Source organism: Aedes aegypti, chromosome 1, assembly GCF_002204515.2.
Source record: "Aedes aegypti strain LVP_AGWG chromosome 1, AaegL5.0 Primary Assembly, whole genome shotgun sequence".
In the NCBI taxonomy this organism is placed as follows: Eukaryota; Metazoa; Arthropoda; class Insecta; order Diptera; family Culicidae; genus Aedes; species Aedes aegypti.
This window is the reverse complement of record NC_035107.1, coordinates 307,919,273-307,936,658: the sequence shown is the minus strand read 5'-3', so window position 1 is coordinate 307,936,658 and position 17,386 is coordinate 307,919,273. Positions and strand designations below refer to the sequence as shown.

The window sequence follows — 17,386 nt, the reverse complement described above, 5'->3', positions numbered from 1 at the left end:
CTAGATTTTAAAAAAACTTTTTGGTTTTGTAGACCTTCACTAACTAAGCCACTTTGCATATGTACTTAGTGTTCCCAAAATTTGTCTCGATTTTCTTTTGGAAACGCATGGATCTGGAGAACCAAACTTCTGTTTAAGCTGAAAACTCTATCGATTGGTCACTAGCTGGAAGTGACCAATCGATTAGATTTTCAGCTCAAACGGATGTTTGGTTTTCCAGATCCGTGCTATTGAAATTTTGAACTTCGGCTTCGATCCATCTTCACCTTAAATATGCTTTTTGTATGTCATTTAAAACAAAACTTAACAAGTGAAAACCGCAACCCTTAAACAATTTTTTTTGCTTGTCATTTTCGAACAAAACTTAGCTAGTGAAAGTCATATATTTTTCAAAATTCAGTACAGCTCAATAAGCGAGTTAATTTTGTCTAATAAGTTTACTTTAAATTTTCGAGAATTCCAAAATAAGGCTCATTACGAGTTTCTCGCTAGAATATATTCGGAGGGTGGTAGGTCATTTGGCATAAAGCCGTTTGGCATAAAGTCGTTTGGCATAATGGTCATTTGGCATAAAGTCGTTCGGCATAATGGTTGTTTGGCATAATGGTTGTTTGGCATAATAGTCGTTTGGCATAATGAGTCTGCAACCAAGAATTTCTCAATTTTCGTTTTTACGTTTCTATTGAATCTTTCTGATGACACAAGGCTTGTTTTGGAGTCAATTGATACAAAATGGCACTCTCTACAACAATCATTCGCTCTTGAATAAATTTAAGCATATTAGAAAAGTTATTGCCAATAGTATTTTATTATTTATCCAGAAATTACCCTTCTTTCATATATTAATTCTTCTTTTGAGTTTCGCTATTGGAACAAATTTTTGCACTGAAGATTTTTATATATTTAGCACAAATTTACCCTTCTATTATTTGTTCTATTTTTTTTTTTTCATAAATATGATGTAACCATTATTATAGGTATGAAAACTGTTGATTTTAAATTTCAATAAATTTCTCCTTCTTTTATGCATAGGCTGTTCTTTGGAGCTATATTTTTTAAGTATTTTTTTTGTTTCCAACTGGCAAAAGAGCGGCAATGGAAAACATTTATCTGCTCAAATTACCAGCGAAAAGAGAAATCGATTACTGCAGTTACTTTAATGGGTAGTGCTACTTTTCCCCGAATGTCATTTCCCGAATATCCCGTTTCCTCGACTAGCCCAATCCCCCGGAAAATTTTTAGCACCCATAATTGTCAGTTCGTTCAGGGGGGTGAACGAACTGACCATCTAACATGCACTCTTCTTTATTTAATTGGCGGTTCTTTCGAGTTTTACCGTCTTCAGCATTTTTGCCAACATGTGTATAGCCGAGAATGACAGAATACTTCCTTCTTTTGACTGTTTATCGTTCTTTCTCGTCACCACTTTTCGGGGGAACCAGTCATTGCCGCAATAATTTTTGGCGTCAATTCTTGTATTGGTTTAATTGTAAATTTTCCCTTCTTTTAGAAATATGCTGTTCTTTATTTTTATACTGTTATAAATTTTATGATTTAGTAAAGCTAATTGTGAACCATTTTTATTATCAATTCTTGCCAGATGTGTTGTTAGAATTATAATTATTTCAGAACCTGTCAATATTCAATATATACTTTTTTTGGAGCAAACGCGTGATCTCCTTACGAGATATGCTGGAAAATATATTATTACAATCACAAATTTTCCCTTTTCTCGATAATAGACGGTATTTTTGATGTACACTTCCAAAATTAGAATTTATATTGAACCGTTGAAAAGTTTTGCCACAAATATTTTCTTTCAAAGATGTGTTGTTCATTTGAGCTGTGCTGTGAAAAGAATTTTTTTTGCGTTAGAGTCTGAAACATTTTAAACGAACAATAATCTGCTCTCGTATAAAGGCTATTTTTGCATTAAGTCGCATTAGTAGATCTTTTGATTAGAGTTGCCTTAATGAATAACTGTGAACTTTCCTTGCCAATTTACTGTTTTCAAATATGTATATCGCAACAAGCTTAAGGGTACTCTATGTTCTGAGATGTAGAGACCCGTCACGAGTTTTATATAGTAATGCTCTATAATGTCACAACAATTTTTGAAATTCTTAGCTCGGATAATCTCTGAACGAACACTACGCTTGTTTAGAACCTACCAAATTTTATTGCTGTGGGTTCGGTGGTGTTGATCTCGGTAAAAGCTTAAAAAATGCCGATATTTATTTCAAGTCAATCATTATGCCAAATGACCATTATGCCAAACGGCCATTATGCCAAACGGCCATTATGCCAAACGGCCATTATGCCAAACGGCTTTAAGCCAAACGACCTTATGCCAAACGACTTTATGCCAAACGGGGTACAATCTATTCGGAGTTAGCAACACTCTCTCAGAATTCAAAAAATAGATATGAGACCTTATCGAAAATATTATTCTTTTATTGTTTTGTCTAGAACCTAGTGAAAATACCGAATAACATATGAGAGATGATTTTTCTTTTTTTTTATATATATTTCTTCAATATCGGTATCGGTTTTATATTGGATATAACATTTTCGATATCGAACCAATATACGATAATTGAAAAATGCAAATTCATGTTTTTTTTTCTGTCAAGTGTTATCACATTTTCTCTCGGGACTAGACAAAACATTAAGGAATAATATTTTTGATAAAGTCTCATTATCACTCTGCCAACTCCGAATATAATGTGACGAGAAACGCGTCTTGAGCTCTTTTTATATGGAATTCTTGATAATTCAAAGTAAACTGATTAGACAAAATTGACTCGCTTGTTGAGTTTCATTGAATTCTGAAAAATATGTGGCTTTAACTTGTTTAGTTTTGTTCAAAAATGACACGCTAAAAAAAATTATATAAGGCAACAGAAGTTTTTTTTAAAAACACTTTTTTTTCTTCAAATTGCCCATCTCGCGATATATGGACGGTTGGTAGTAAATATAATTATCTATCTTGAGACAAAATTTAATTGAAACAATTACCATTTTTTGAAATCGACTTTAAATTTAGAATATTTTTTTTTTTTCAGTGCGGGCTCTGAGATTTTTTTAGTATTTTCATTCAAAAAATTAGACAATATAATACTTTTTGCATGAGCTGCCATGATTCGATTACATAATGTTGAAAAAAAAAATCGGGTAAAAAAGTTTGGTTTTTTTCCAAAATATAGTCCAGATAAAGTTTGGAAAAACAAAGTATGCAAAGTGATTTAGTTAGTCAAGGTCTACACATCCAGAAAGTTTTATTGGAATCTGAAAGGGTGCTGCCACCTCAAAATACGATTTGGCGCAAAATATGTTTATACTGGCTTTTCGCCCTTGACGGGGAACTTGTCACAAACTTATCAAATATACTATTAATTATCAAGATTTAATTTCTAGAAATACTTCAAAACTTCCCAAACTCATTCCAGATTTCCAAAAGATTAAAAATAAGAATACCTTGATTAAAAAAAAAAGAAATAAAAAGAGAGAAATGAGCTTTCACAATAATTGCTGCAATACTAAACTATCTAGAGACGTTCTGTATTATCATTTTTTCAGGAATCCTTACAAAATAATAATAAGTTTAATAAGCCTTATAGAAAACCAAGTGTAAATCTACTCAGAAATTCATTTTACCTTAAACCTTTTAAGAATCATTCAGCATATTTTTTGTATGCGTAACAGGCAATCCAGAAAAAAACAAACCTTCCGTGTATTTTCAGAAATTTACCAACATAAAATGCCATTTCTTCCAAGAATCTCTCAATACATCTTCCAATATTCCCTCTACAGTTCTCAGTGAAATTTTAAAACATTCATCATCCCGACACCACCATAGTTCACACTTCTACCACATGATGATTTTCATTGGCAGATGGTGATGAAGAGAAAAAAAATATTTCCTCGTTTTGGGAGTGAGTTTGAATGTGGGCGATAAAAAACCATTTGTTTCGAAAAGCAACATGAATTTTATGACCGAGACGACAACGAGACTTATTGCTTTTAATTAATGTTGCTTTTTAAATTTGCATTTCAAGTGTCACAGACCCTATTATTGAATGAGCACTTCCGAAAATATTAACCTAAAGATTTTGTTGCCATTTGTATATGTTTTCCTCATGTACTAATAACAAAGTCACTCTATGCCCAGAAAATTTCCAATCCAATCGTACTGAAATACGACTCCCGCGCAGATTAAGGTGAAGATGAATCGAAGCCAAACTTCAAATTTTCAAGAGCACAAATCTGGAAAACCAAACACCAGTTTAAGCTGAAAACTTAATCGATCGGTCACTAGCTGGTGGTGACTAATCGATTAGGTTTTCAGCTCAAACGGATGTTTGGTTCTCCAGATCCGTGCTCTTGAAAATTTGAACTTTGGCTTTGATTCATCTTCACCTTAAGCATAAAGTTTGAAGAGTCTCAGTATCGTTTACTAAAACTGCGTATATTTGGATTCAATTTCTCTTATTTTAATGGTCCGCTTACTATTGTCACTACGTAGTTTTGGCAAAATTTGATTATTTTTTCTTCAATTCATTCCGATGATTTCGATTCCACATTTGAGTCAACTTTACTTTCATCAATAGTCACTGTTAAAGGCTTCTTCTTCTTTTTTCCGCTAATATTGTTTAAATCATACTGGTCGCACTCGTTCTCTCACATCTGTTGTAGTTTTTGTCATTGTTCTCCATGGCAACTAGTATAGGTATTAATCTGAACTCAAACCTGTCGGTGCACTAAATCATTAAAATTTCTCAGCCTTGTTTCTTGTCCATTCGCCGACCAACCAACCAGCCAGCCGTCGTCGTCCGATGAGAGAACTATCAAGATCACAACACACACCACATGTACCAACACCGAGCTGACTCCATTCAAAAGAAAACAAAACCCATGCCTCCTCGAGCCACCTCTCGGGGGTAACCTTCTTTCCGAAAATAAACACAAGTTTTTCAACAGAAATAGCAAAAAATTGAACAAGAAAATTTTGCTTACTCTTTTTAGGTTCTCACGCCCGCGTAATTGACGATTGCACATTTCACGCGTTACATTACACTACTGCTCACTTCACTAGACCTCATAAGGCACATACAGTTAGGGGTCGTGCCGCTATAGTCATCTGTGCGAAATAACGGCCCCATACACGTGGTCTTCTCTTCTCGCCGCCACCCGCACCTATGCTGCCACTAATAAATCTCTGGGGTCACAGCATAACCCACTGAACTCTAACTCGTTTCGTTTGCAGCAACAGTAGCAATAATACGCCTCTTGTACCGCAACAAACAACACTTGTCGGGGGACTAAAATACCACAACTCTCAACAATTGTTAGTTCTGTGACCTTTTTTTCCTTTCACACCTCTCCCAGCACTTGACTAGAGACGGCCTGGCTGAGCCCAAACTCCGCGATCACGAACTCGCGCCCGTTTTCAACAAACACCGATCGACTAAGACGCGAGGACGACGACGATTACTTTCAACAACGGCGACGACGACGACGACAAAAAACGACTGAATGCTAGAATGCTTCTGGACCGAGCTGTGGTTCGAACGAAACTGAAAGCGAACGATATTAGCGAGCATTTCAGTTGCTGCTGTTGCTGCTGCTGCTTGGGAGATTTTCGGTGGTTGGGCTGCGAAAGGCATAATCTGAATCAATTCACCTTCGGTGCGAAGGGATACTGCAGACGGGTAAAACTTGTAGAGAAAATGACACATTTGTACAACGTATAAAGAAAAACAGTAACTTTCAAAATTTCTTCATCCAGTATTATTCATCTGAGATCACCTCTATCTTTTCCTGCAACCATGTACCATAGGGCGGTGAAATCTCGATATCTAATATGTTGAAAATAGGATTCTGTCAAATTGAAGGATAAATTTAGAATTAAATGGAAATTTTAGAAAAATGTTCTCAGCATTTCCAAGTCTGATCATATTTTTGAAACCATAAATATAGGGTGTGACACATTTGTACAGCATAGAAAGAAAACAGTAACTTCTGAAAAACTTCCTTCACCTCTGTCTCTTCCTGCAGTCATGTATCCGTATCTCGTCTCGTGATTAGTCTGACCATTGTAACGTGTGTACTTAAAACCAGTACGGTGAATCTTGCATCTTGATAACAATTTACAAGTGTAGTGTAATCCTTTGACTATATTATAAGGCCAATTACTCTGTAGTTAAATCAATTTGAACCTAACACTTAACTGTAGCATGAAAAGAGGATTTTGTAGTTCATCATCTTCTTCTTCTGCTTCTTGGCATTACATCCTCACCGGGACAGAGCCTGCTTCTCAGCTTAGTGTTCTTATGAGCACTTCCACAGTTATTAACTGAGAGCTTTCTTTGCCAAAGTTGCCATTTTTCGCATTCGTATATCGTGTGGCAGGTACGATGGTACTCTATGCTCACGGAAGTCAATGAAATTCCCATTACAAAAAGATTCTAGACCGACCGGGAATCGAACCCAGACACCTTCAGCATGGCTTTGCTTTGTAGCCGCGGACTCTAACCACTCGGCTAAGGAAGGTCCTATTTTGTAGTTATGTCAAGTTAATTGCACCATCCTTGAAAATGCAAAAATTGAATCCTGGAAAATTCTAGATTAAATGTCAGAGACTATTACTATTCCACAGGATTTTCAGGGTTTTTTTTTTCTCAGCGCCCCTACCGGCCAAGTTCTCAACTAAAATAATAATCCTCAACTTCTAAAGGTAGATCGTACTTAACACTGAAACTTCGCCGAAGACAGTACCGTGCTATCTCTTTTTGCGAGATATTTAACAACACCCCCAAAGTGATGAAATCCCATAAGCCCTAAGTCTCATATAATACGAATTCCTATAAAGCCTAATATGCCCACCGCAGTTCATTAGCTGTCAGTCCGTTGAGCAAAAAAGTCGCCTAGTATAGCGTGTTGCGGTTAACGAAAGTATATAAATATTTGATTATCTTTTAAAATGTGTTCCTTTAAGGAATGAAATTTGTTTTGTGGAAGTGTTGTGAACGCAATATAAAATCCAAAACACAAATGTTTGCTGCAGAATTACAATGGAAAAGGTAAGCACCTTCGATTCACAAGTGTAGTTGTGTGAGGCAATTTAATGCGGCATAATATCGGAGATTTTTTTCGGGAATATAAAGCTCATGTATATTGTCGCTAAATTGATAATACTGTATCTGAAAGTGTCGATTAAATATTTGAATACCGCCTGAAGCATTTTTCTTCGAATAAATTATCCATGAAATCAGGTGATGTGCATATTTCATTGATGCTGCAAATACTAATACTATCATAACATTATGTTAATGATTTTAAAATAAGCCATTTTGTGATGACGCACCAAAAGGCCTTAAGAGTGTAAGAGAACATTTACATTTTAGAATGATTCACACTCTTTTAACATTCTATGGTAATATCCAGCATATTCAAATCTCCATGAATTCTTTAAAAGTTCATTGAAGGTTTCACTAACTAAAACAGCAATTATTCCACAAATTTATTTATCAGGAATTTCATCCGATGTTTTTCAAAGGATTCTTTCGTGAACTCTTGCAATACATTAGCCTAAAACTCGATTAATATTTTTTTGATCATCTTAGGGACCGTCCGTAAATGACGTAGCATTTTAAGGGGGGAGAGGGGAGGCTGCGATTTTGTGACGAGCCATGTATTATGTATGGGAAAATAGGCCACGATGGGGGAGGGGAATGACAAAAATTTGCTAAAAAAATGCTACATCATTTAAGGACGCTAAAAAATTGAATTGCGGCAACTGTTTTTGTTTTTTGATATTTTCGAACCATTTTATTACGAGTTCTCAAAAAACTCTTCCTACTTTTAGAATTTGTGTCGATTTTAATCATTGATCACCTGGATCTGAAGATACACGTATGTTCCGTTTCTATCAACATGATCGGTAATTTTCAGTTGACAAAAACGGAACCGTGACAAAAACGGAATAATTTTTTTATACAAAATATTTTACAAATATGAATAGAAAATGGCAGTTTTAACAGGAAAGTACACATTTTCAGCTGTAAGGATCCTTTTGATCGTTAATTCGTTTAGGTACGTAATGGAATTTTATTGCGTCTCCTATCAATAAGTATGAATTGACGATAAATCCTCAATAGTTGTATGTAGTTTTACTTTTGGACCATATTTTTTTTAACTAAAACCTTGTCTAATGTTCTTGTTGTTTATTCAGTAGAACATAATGTTGAATAGGTCCATCGAAATCATAGAAGTGTATATACTGCATAATAAGCATCCCTAAATTATAGCTTTTCGGTTGGATAGTTTCTAATAGTGTCAATAGTTTTAATAAATTAGCTGCATGAATAAGCCTGTGGCAGTTTGTATGAGACTCTTCGTAAGTCTTTTGATCCCCGAGTAGTGTCTGTTGGTTCCTGTGTAGGTACAGCTGTTCTTGCAATAACGGAGTAGCATCCGCGGGCGGTCAATAATGCTCATGCTCATGCTCGACTCTTCATAAGTCTCTTGATCTCCAAGTGCAGGAGAGGTACGTATCTACTCGAAGATCAGGTTCGCACAAAATTTGGGAACGGGAACGTTTCATAAATTGTAAACTTATTGTATGGAGATTCAATAGATTGCCAAGTTTTGCTGATTCTCATCCCCTTCCTTTGAAGCAGGACTTTTGCTATAATCTGTGAAATTCTATCTTGTTTGAGTCCAAACGAGATAAAAAATATTGAAAGTTTTTTGCCCAAAATACAACGAGGTCGATGGTTTCAAATACGGAATAAACTCGATCTTGTTCCGTGCGGCGTTGCCTAAACATTCATGATACTTGAGATACTAGAGCAAACGCAAAGTGCTGAGAAAAGTGTACTGTAAACTTTCAAACTTGGGTAAAGAGTTTAGTACTTAATCAGGTATCCAGTGTGAGCTTCACTACAACGCCTCTATTTCATCTCTGGTCTAAAGGTGACCGCTTCCATGACAGAATACCAGAGTTTATTCCCTGGTCTATACCATATAACAATAAATTGAACATTGTCTGAACGAATATGTATATCACATTTACATTGATTATGCTATGTTTTATAAGAAAAAGAAAGGTATCTGCAGCTCTATTCGTACTGAATTAATTTTGAATTCGTATTTTATCAAACTAATTACTATCTCCAGCTGTCGCTAGGACGTGGCCAGTACTATTGAAGGATGTGTCAATCTTTTCTAGCAGCCCTAGTTAAGCTTGAAAATAGCAAAAATTTCAATATTTTTGTGTTGATAAAAACGGAATAACTTGTTGACGAATTCGGAACGTGAAAAAAACGGAACATACCTGTATTCTAAAATTCATTTGGGGGACCGACGAGTAGTCATAAGGCAATGTGATATAAAGGAGGTGAGGATTGAGGGGAAATGGGTGATATCATACAAACGGTTGTGTATTACACAGAAGCATCTCCTCACCTGTATTATATCACATTGGTCATAAGGGCCCATTCTCAAATTGCATAACGCTGAAAGGGGTGAGGCGGTGTCTATATAATGTTACAGCTCATAGAAAAAAATGAAGAATATTCTGGAGTATTTGTGGGTGGGTGACCCGGCGTTTATGAATCAGCCCTAACCCACGTAAATATCTCAGGCCAAAGATTTTTCCTCAGATTGGTTGATGCAACCATTTTTTGAGGTCTAAACATTTATATTTCTGGTACCACCCTGGCCGTATAAAGACCTTGAAATCTTGATAAAAACATCATATTGTAATTTTCAGATTTCTCGGCGAAACACACAGCCGAGAAACACACACTCCTTATTATCTGACGTTGTAGAGCCCACATTTTAGTTTTATAATAAATTGATCAAAAACAGAATGGCGGCTAAAGAACTTTTATATGGAGAGAGCCGGTCCCCCAAGGAACATCGGAATATCTTCAAAACCAAGATGACCAATGATCAGTATCGACACATGTTCTAAAATTAGTTGAGAATTTTGAGATCTTGTAATAAAATAGTCCAAAAATGTAAAGAAACAAAAAACTTATCACGATTTGATTTTTTTTTTTGTGGTAAAAACATGAAGCTGTCAGTAATAGGGTTAAAGCATTTCAGGAAATGTTACTAATTATATTCTGAAATGTGTGTTAAACAAGACAAAATCATTCGGTGGAAGACTCACTGTATAAATTCCTGGAGGACAGGGCTTTCTTGAGAAATTTCTAAAAGAATGTTTGTAGGAATACTGAATTGGATATCTAAGGTAATTTCTGTGAACATCCTCAGAAAAAAATCCAATTGCTCAATATTTCCTGAGCAAACTCTTGAATTAATTTCAAATCAAATTCTTGGTGAAAATAACAAAAATTACATATTACTGTATCTGTTGTAATAAGCATAAGCATAGCATAAGCATAGACGACCGTATAATTCGTAGTTGCTACTCCGTGATTGACCAAAACAATCGAAGTTGCACAGAGATTTAATGAATGGGGCTTGGGATTACCTTACCATTCCTCAATGTGTACAAATCGAGAGCTCAAATTTTAAAAGTAAATAACGGCACTGGCCACGTCCTAACGGTCATCGGGAAGGGAAGGAATGTTAGTTCGATAGCCGTTGATACTAGAGACCGAGATCACCTCTGCATCTCCACAGTTGTCATGGAAAGGATATTGGGTTAGTGGGAAAAGGTAGAGATCTGGGAATCACCAATGTTTGGTGATGCGATACATGATTTGATACTTGATGGGCTACAATCCGCTACGTTGAATCTACGCCGAACGGATAATTCTTCTCCACTGGGCTCGGTCCTGAGCCAATCGCTTCCAGTCGCCCTGAACGTTAAGTGCCTTAAGTCCTCTTCAACTGCAAAAAGCCAACGTGTGCGAGGCCTCGTCCGGGTTCTCTACTGAATATTATTTTTGCTTGTCGTTCTTCCGGCATTCGTACCACGTGACCAGCCCAACGCAGCCTGCCGTGTTTTATGAGCTTGATAATATCCACTTCTTTATATACTTGGTACAACTCATGATTCATGCGACGCCGAAAGATGCCATTTTCTTGTTTACCGCCGAGTATTGTTCGCAGCACTTTACGCTCAAAAACTCCAAACGCTTTCCGGTCGACCTCTTTTAACGTCCAGAATTCATGGCCGTATAGAGCAACCGGAAGGATAAGAGTCTTATCTAGCGCGAATTTTGTTGTCGTCTGCAGGCTACGGGACTTAAGCTGGTTACGGAGCCCGTAAAAAGCCCTATTCGCAGCTGCAAGACGCCTTTTCACCTCGCGGGTAACATCATTATCGCAAGTCACTAAAGTACTAAGATACACAAATTCTTCCACTACTTCAAATTTTTCACCACCTAGCACCACTTCACTACCAACGTCACGATTGGAACCACGCTGTCTACCAGCGATCATGTACTTAGTTATGCTGGTGTTGACGGTAAGTCCAATCCTCGCTGTCTCCCTTTGAAAAGGCACGAATGCCTCTTCTATGGCTCGACGATCAATTCCGATTATATCGATATCGTCCGCAAAACCAAACAGTTAAAATTCTCGCTTCAAACTATCGAAAATTAAAATGAAGTGCCTTCTCAGAAATAGCAATACCATTCTTGGACGAGTCCAACAAGCGTAAAAGCTCCATGACAGCCTACGAGGGCTGCTTAGCGATGGGCCCAATGCAGTTACCATACCCAGCACAGCTTAAAAAGCTCGCTCCTCTCGTCTGTCTTTCTGCGTGATGATATTGGCTTTGACTGTAGTCGATCGCCAGAAATCATGATATGACTGCTGCTGTTGCTGCTTGGCTAGTGAGGAGTTTCGTTGATTTGATAGTGTTGTTGCCTCGGGCTTCGGGTTGTGTGGAGGTATTTGGACACTTGATTGTGGTGCGTGCCGCACTAATTGAAATCGTTTAAAAATGGTTTTTAGCGGGGTTTCAAGGGAGGAAAGGTTGGGCTTTACAGTGCGATGGAATTCGGTAATTGCCACCAAGGGAAGGCCACGCGGCTTGGGTGGGTTAGCCATTAAACATGTCATTATTTAGGATAGCTTTTAGGTGGTGGTCTATGAGAATATTTAGCATATTTATTTTTCTAGAATTGAAGAACCGTTGCCATTTTCATTCGTATATCTTGTGTCAGGTACGACGGTACTCTATGCCCAGGGAAGTCAAGGAAATTTACATTACGGAAAGATCCTGGACAGACCGGGAATCGAACCCAGACACCTTCAGCATGCTTTTCTGCCATTGACTCTAACTACTCGGCTAAGGCAGGCCCCTTCACTATGTTGCTGTTCTCAATTACATACAATCAGAAGAGGATCAGTTGTTAGTCCGCTTCCAGACAGCCATGATATTAGACCGTGCTCTTCATAAGTGGGGTACGATTTTTTTTTATTGAGTGAGCTGGAATCAAACCCATGATCATTCGCTTATGAAGTGAATGTGTAGCATACGTCGAATTTACGAAAATTTTCTGCAATGCGAACTACAATGGCACCTACGTCAGCTGTTCTACCATGAGCAGCTCTGTTTGGGAATCAGGGCTGTGTTTGCATGTTGACGTTAAATCTAGAATCGAAATTAAACTCAATGTGAAAGATTAGGAGGTGTCAATTCATTTAAACAGGATTTTGTGTTTCGCGTTAGATTTTTTTTAATGAATGTGCTCTTTTGTGGGTCACAAACGATCACCGAGAAAAAAAAATGAAATACACGGAATAGGATCATGTACAGTCGATTGCTTCTTAGATGAAATATTAGTAATTTTTGTTTGAATTATGTTCCATTGCAATGTTCGAAAACATGTTAACCTTACTGTAGATCAGTCAGATGAGTTCAGATGTCGTCGTCATGCCGTCTTCAAGTTTTTCGTTCTTTCGCATTCTTTCTCTGCCCATCAGTGCCCACTTCCCCCCACTTTTGCCCTCCCCCAAGCTTCGGGCAACAGCTGCAGTAATTCGAGAACGACAAGTACCCACAGAGTTTATTTGCAATATAACTGGATGACGGTGAGTCTCGCTCGCTGCCCGAGAATACCGCAAAAATATTAATATTCTACTGGATTCGGACTGTGGGGTGACCTCACTTCGGGGACTCGGTGAGTTCGTTGATTCGTAATAAAGCAGTCACTGTGGATCTTCCGAGGGTGTAGTTGTACTTTGGGTTGACGACGGACGATAACCAAATCTGTGTGGTTTTTGCTACACGTGCGTTAGTGACGAATCGAGTGCGGTTCTGTTTTGTGCAGTCAGGTGCTTTGTTCGATAGAACGCAAATCACGTTGAGCACATTGCTCAATTTTGATAATTTTGGAAAGTGCGTGATGTTTGCGTTTTAGGTTGACGGTGTTTGTTTCGCGGAATTAAATAGTGGTTATCGGTTTGGAATGCTTTGAAGGCATAATGGATTTTTGTAAGTAAGTACATTTATGGTACTATTCTGAAAGAAATGTTTTCCTAACACACCTCTATACTCAATCCCAAAATATGTCAAGTTATCTCTGACCCCATTTGTGCGAACTGGTTCGGTCGATGACCACCGCCATCACTAATTACTTAAGTGCAAAATTTCCATACATTTCAGCCCCGTTAGGCAGAGACTCTCTGCGTCATCGTTTGCACTCTGAATCCGCCGCCAGTCCCATTTATTCCAGCAAATTCCTTCCCGGAAAAAAAATATGGAAAAAAGGTGAACAAATCAACCGCTAACGAACGATAATCAACAGTCATATGAACACAAATTGTCAAGACAATTACTTGCGGGTGGATGAGATGATGGGAGCGCGATGGATGGATGATAAATAATGTTAAATGACATCTGTTGCTGCTGCGTACTGATGGTTTGACCATAAGCGTTATTTTGTCCAGAAGGGGGGGGGGGCAATATTGTATAATATTTTCACATCTGACTTACCTGAGTTTTCTCAGGGATGTCAATTTTTTAACCTACGTTTCATCTGTACTAGATTGCAAAAAAAGTTTGGATATTTTTCTTCATACTTGCAAAAATGGAAAACTTCTCCTAATGCTTCCAAAACTCAACTTATAAAATTCCCACATAAACAAACATCTAGTTATTTTAAACCTTCAAGTAGATATGTTGTCATGATGAGAGGGGTTCCAATAAATTGGTCAGATGAAGTTAAGTATCTAGGGCTCATGCTAGATATAAATTTAACCTTCAAAAATCACTTTAATGCTCTTTCAAGCCAAATGTAACAAATATGTAAAATATATTTATCCTCTTATGATTAGAAATTCAAAACATTGTCTTGAGAGCAAGCCTTTGATCTTCAAACAAATTTTCAGGCCAGCCGTATTGTATGCTGGACCGATATAGACTAGTTGTTGTAATACCAGAAGAAATGCTTTGCAGAGAATTCAAGATAAAATTTTGAAAATGATTCTGAAGCTCCCTCCCTGGTATAGTATTAACGAGTTACATAGAATATCCAATGTTGTAACGTTGGAAGAAATGTCGAATAAAATTATTATTAATTGAAAAAAAAGTAGAACTACTCCTTCAAGTTTGTTGATTCATCCCTTGTGCCACCGATGGAAGGGCCCTTCTCTCGCTCCCATCAGGAGCAGCTTCGACATCAAAGTTTGTGTTTTAACAATTGTTTTGTGCATTCTTCCGCTTTGGCGATGCGATGCACCAGCAGAGGAATGGAAACAGGTCAGCACTGGCTTGGCTGGTGACAAGCGGGACAGTTTGCCTGTCAGGCGGCAACCATCATATCGCAAAATGACTAATTGATATGTCTCCCCCGTGTCGACTGACTGTGGAGCAAGCAAACAAAGCACGGAAAAACAGGAATTCGTGCTGCTTCAATTCCCCTGAATGATTGATAGTTTGATCTAATGATTGTTGCAAAACACCATGCATGCTGCTGCCGCACGATCCCGTGTCGATACGGATCCCATCAGCGCTTGATCCTATGACCTTGTCCAATCACAACAAAGTGACTAGAGCACGAACATTGTTGAACGGGTAGGTCTGTCAGTAAGTCAGTCAGTCAGTCACTCTGTCAGCCAATCTGTTGCGTTGATCTACATTCTCCCTGTTGGTACTAAGCTAGTTGAACAGGCTGTCGCCGACGACGACAAAATTAATCACTGGTGCAGGGCTACAACCTGTAACACTACAAAGTGGACGAAATAAGAGGGAATGAATAGTGCATGTTGTTGATGGGCGTAGGTTGCGACACGGAAAGGAACGCATGAATCGACACCGAGTCTGCAACTTCATTCATGAAAACTAGCTCTACGATTCACTTGTTGAGACCCGAGCAAACATTTAGACGAGTTCAAGCATTTTCGATCCACAGAAATTGAATTGCATGGAATTTGAAAAGAATATCGTCCTACTTAAATGTGAAATTCTTAAGATTATCGAACAACGGATTTTGCACCGGGATTCAATCACTATGCCCTTTCGGTCCTTTCGTTTAATATGAATGGGTAGCATTTTGGTATACCCTCCATAGCGAACTGGCTTACTGCCAACGCTGACGTGCGGACGCGTGATTGCACGCGATTCCTTTTTCGAATGTGGGTTCGCCCGCCGCTTTTCAATTGAAGTAGGTACCTACGTGTCATGGGCCCAGCGACATTACAGAACCAATCACAGCCTTCCCCATCATCTGCATTCGTTTCTCGAGGCTGTGGGAAAATCCCTAGAATCCGAAGGTGTGCCGCCGGCCCACACACACTTGTTCGCTTGTTGGTTGGTACCGAAATGCATTTTCCATGAATGAAACTCACTCAGTAGTAATAGCTAATAGAAATTACCAAACATGAATGAAGTAATTTGTCCAGCACATGTAATAGTTTTCCTAACCTTGGTCTGAATCTAATTTATGTTTTTTTCCTCTCGTTTCAGGTTTGTGAAAACAAAATATTCTTATGATCGAGTTATAAATGAGTTATGATAATGCTGATTAGGTAAGAAGATGGGAGAAAACATAAAGATGTTTAAATTCCATATTTTTGTATATTCCACATCTGAAATTTTATTTGAAAATTTATCTCGAAGCTTTACGTAAACACGTCTTTGAACATTAAATTTGATATTGACAATGTTCTCGAAACTTAAGCAAATCCCATAGTCGATGCAACCAGCATTGCAATACCAAAATGATAAGTGTAATTCGAACCTGTGATTATAGATGAGTAATTCTCGCTGAGATCGGCCCACTATTTACCCTTGGTCTTTCAAAATGTTCAAATTTAAGCTCTTTCGAAATCTCCTGTCGAGTAAGTAAAGAAACTGCGTTCTGTTGGTCAAATTGATGGACCCCTCGATAGTTAAAATTACAACAGGACCCCTCGATTTTTGACAATTTTTGACTCACTCTCAAACTGTCATAACTTAGATATGTCTTCAACAGCCCCTTCACAATAACATGGTTTTGGAAAAAGAAACCATAGGAGCTTCATTTTCAAAAATGAAAATATTTGGTGCCACATTGAATTTGGACGCCATATTGGATTTTATTAGAAAATGTTTCATGGTGTTCGCAACCACCGATTTTAAAAGTTTTTGCATCATTGGAAAGCTGAGCTAGTTTTACACAAAACATGAAAAAATCAGAGGAGCTTTCGAAAGAGCATAAATTTGAATATTTTGAAAGACCAATTGTAAATAGTGGGCCGGTCTCATTGCTAAGATGACGATTTTAAACTCTTGACCCGACTCAAAAATGTGAGGAGAAGGCGATTTTAACTTACCTTAAAACGGGGTATCTTCATTGGCGTAGGAACAGACCCCCCTCCCCAAACTTATAAAAATTGAAAAATAAATTACATGATTCTGAAGTGAATCTTCTGAATCAATTTATATGACTCTTATTATTGACAAAAAAAACTCTTCAGTAGTTATATCCCTGTCCTCATTTGTACACAGCACCAGCGTGGCTGTACTGGCTTTGGTAAATCGCGTGACAACCGGAAGATTGACCGTGCGGCTTCCACTCGATTGGTTACCGCTAGAACCAGACTGCTGATGTGTGCGATGAGCGCAATTTTTCGACATCTCCGTAGCAAATACGGTACGGTACAAGAAAGAATAAATATCCTGGATAACCCGGTTCAAAAAACATGAATTTTCTAAATAATGCAAACAATGCTGTTTGAAATGTTTTATCATAGAGTAGCATATTCACTGCATCATGATTTCACATGATGTTGGAGGGTGCCCTGCTCCAGGTTTCCAGTGATGATGATTTCCATTATAAGATTTTACTAAAGAAATTCATAAATTAACTATAACTCGTATAATGTCGAACAAAATTAGTTGAAAACATAGGCAAAAATTAGTGAATTTTTTTTTTTTTTTTGACAATAGCTTAATTCATACAGATCGATCTTTTCA

General features: G+C 37.7%; 2 protein-coding genes across 5 annotated transcripts in view; one reads left to right on the top strand and one right to left on the bottom strand.

Moving 5' to 3' along the window:
* LOC5564210 overlaps positions 1–17,386 on the top strand; it is a 209,711-nt gene that overhangs the window by 108,724 nt on the left and 83,601 nt on the right. The window contains exon 1 of one of the 3 annotated variants that reach the window (XM_021838485.1): positions 13,399–13,423. The exons of the other annotated variants lie outside the window; for them this stretch is intronic. Coding sequence (XP_021694177.1) covers positions 13,414–13,423 — 10 coding nt within the window. The 5' untranslated portion in view covers positions 13,399–13,413. Of the gene's footprint in view, positions 1–13,398; positions 13,424–17,386 lie in introns of those variants that run through there. 3 annotated transcript variants of the gene reach the window in all.
* LOC5564410 overlaps positions 1–17,386 on the bottom strand; it is a 132,156-nt gene that overhangs the window by 98,826 nt on the left and 15,944 nt on the right. Inside the window, exon 1 of one of the 2 annotated variants that reach the window (XM_021838487.1) lies at positions 5,017–5,584. The exons of the other annotated variant lie outside the window; for it this stretch is intronic. The gene's annotated coding sequence lies outside the window, so the exon portion shown is untranslated. Of the gene's footprint in view, positions 1–5,016; positions 5,585–17,386 lie in introns of those variants that run through there. 2 annotated transcript variants of the gene reach the window in all.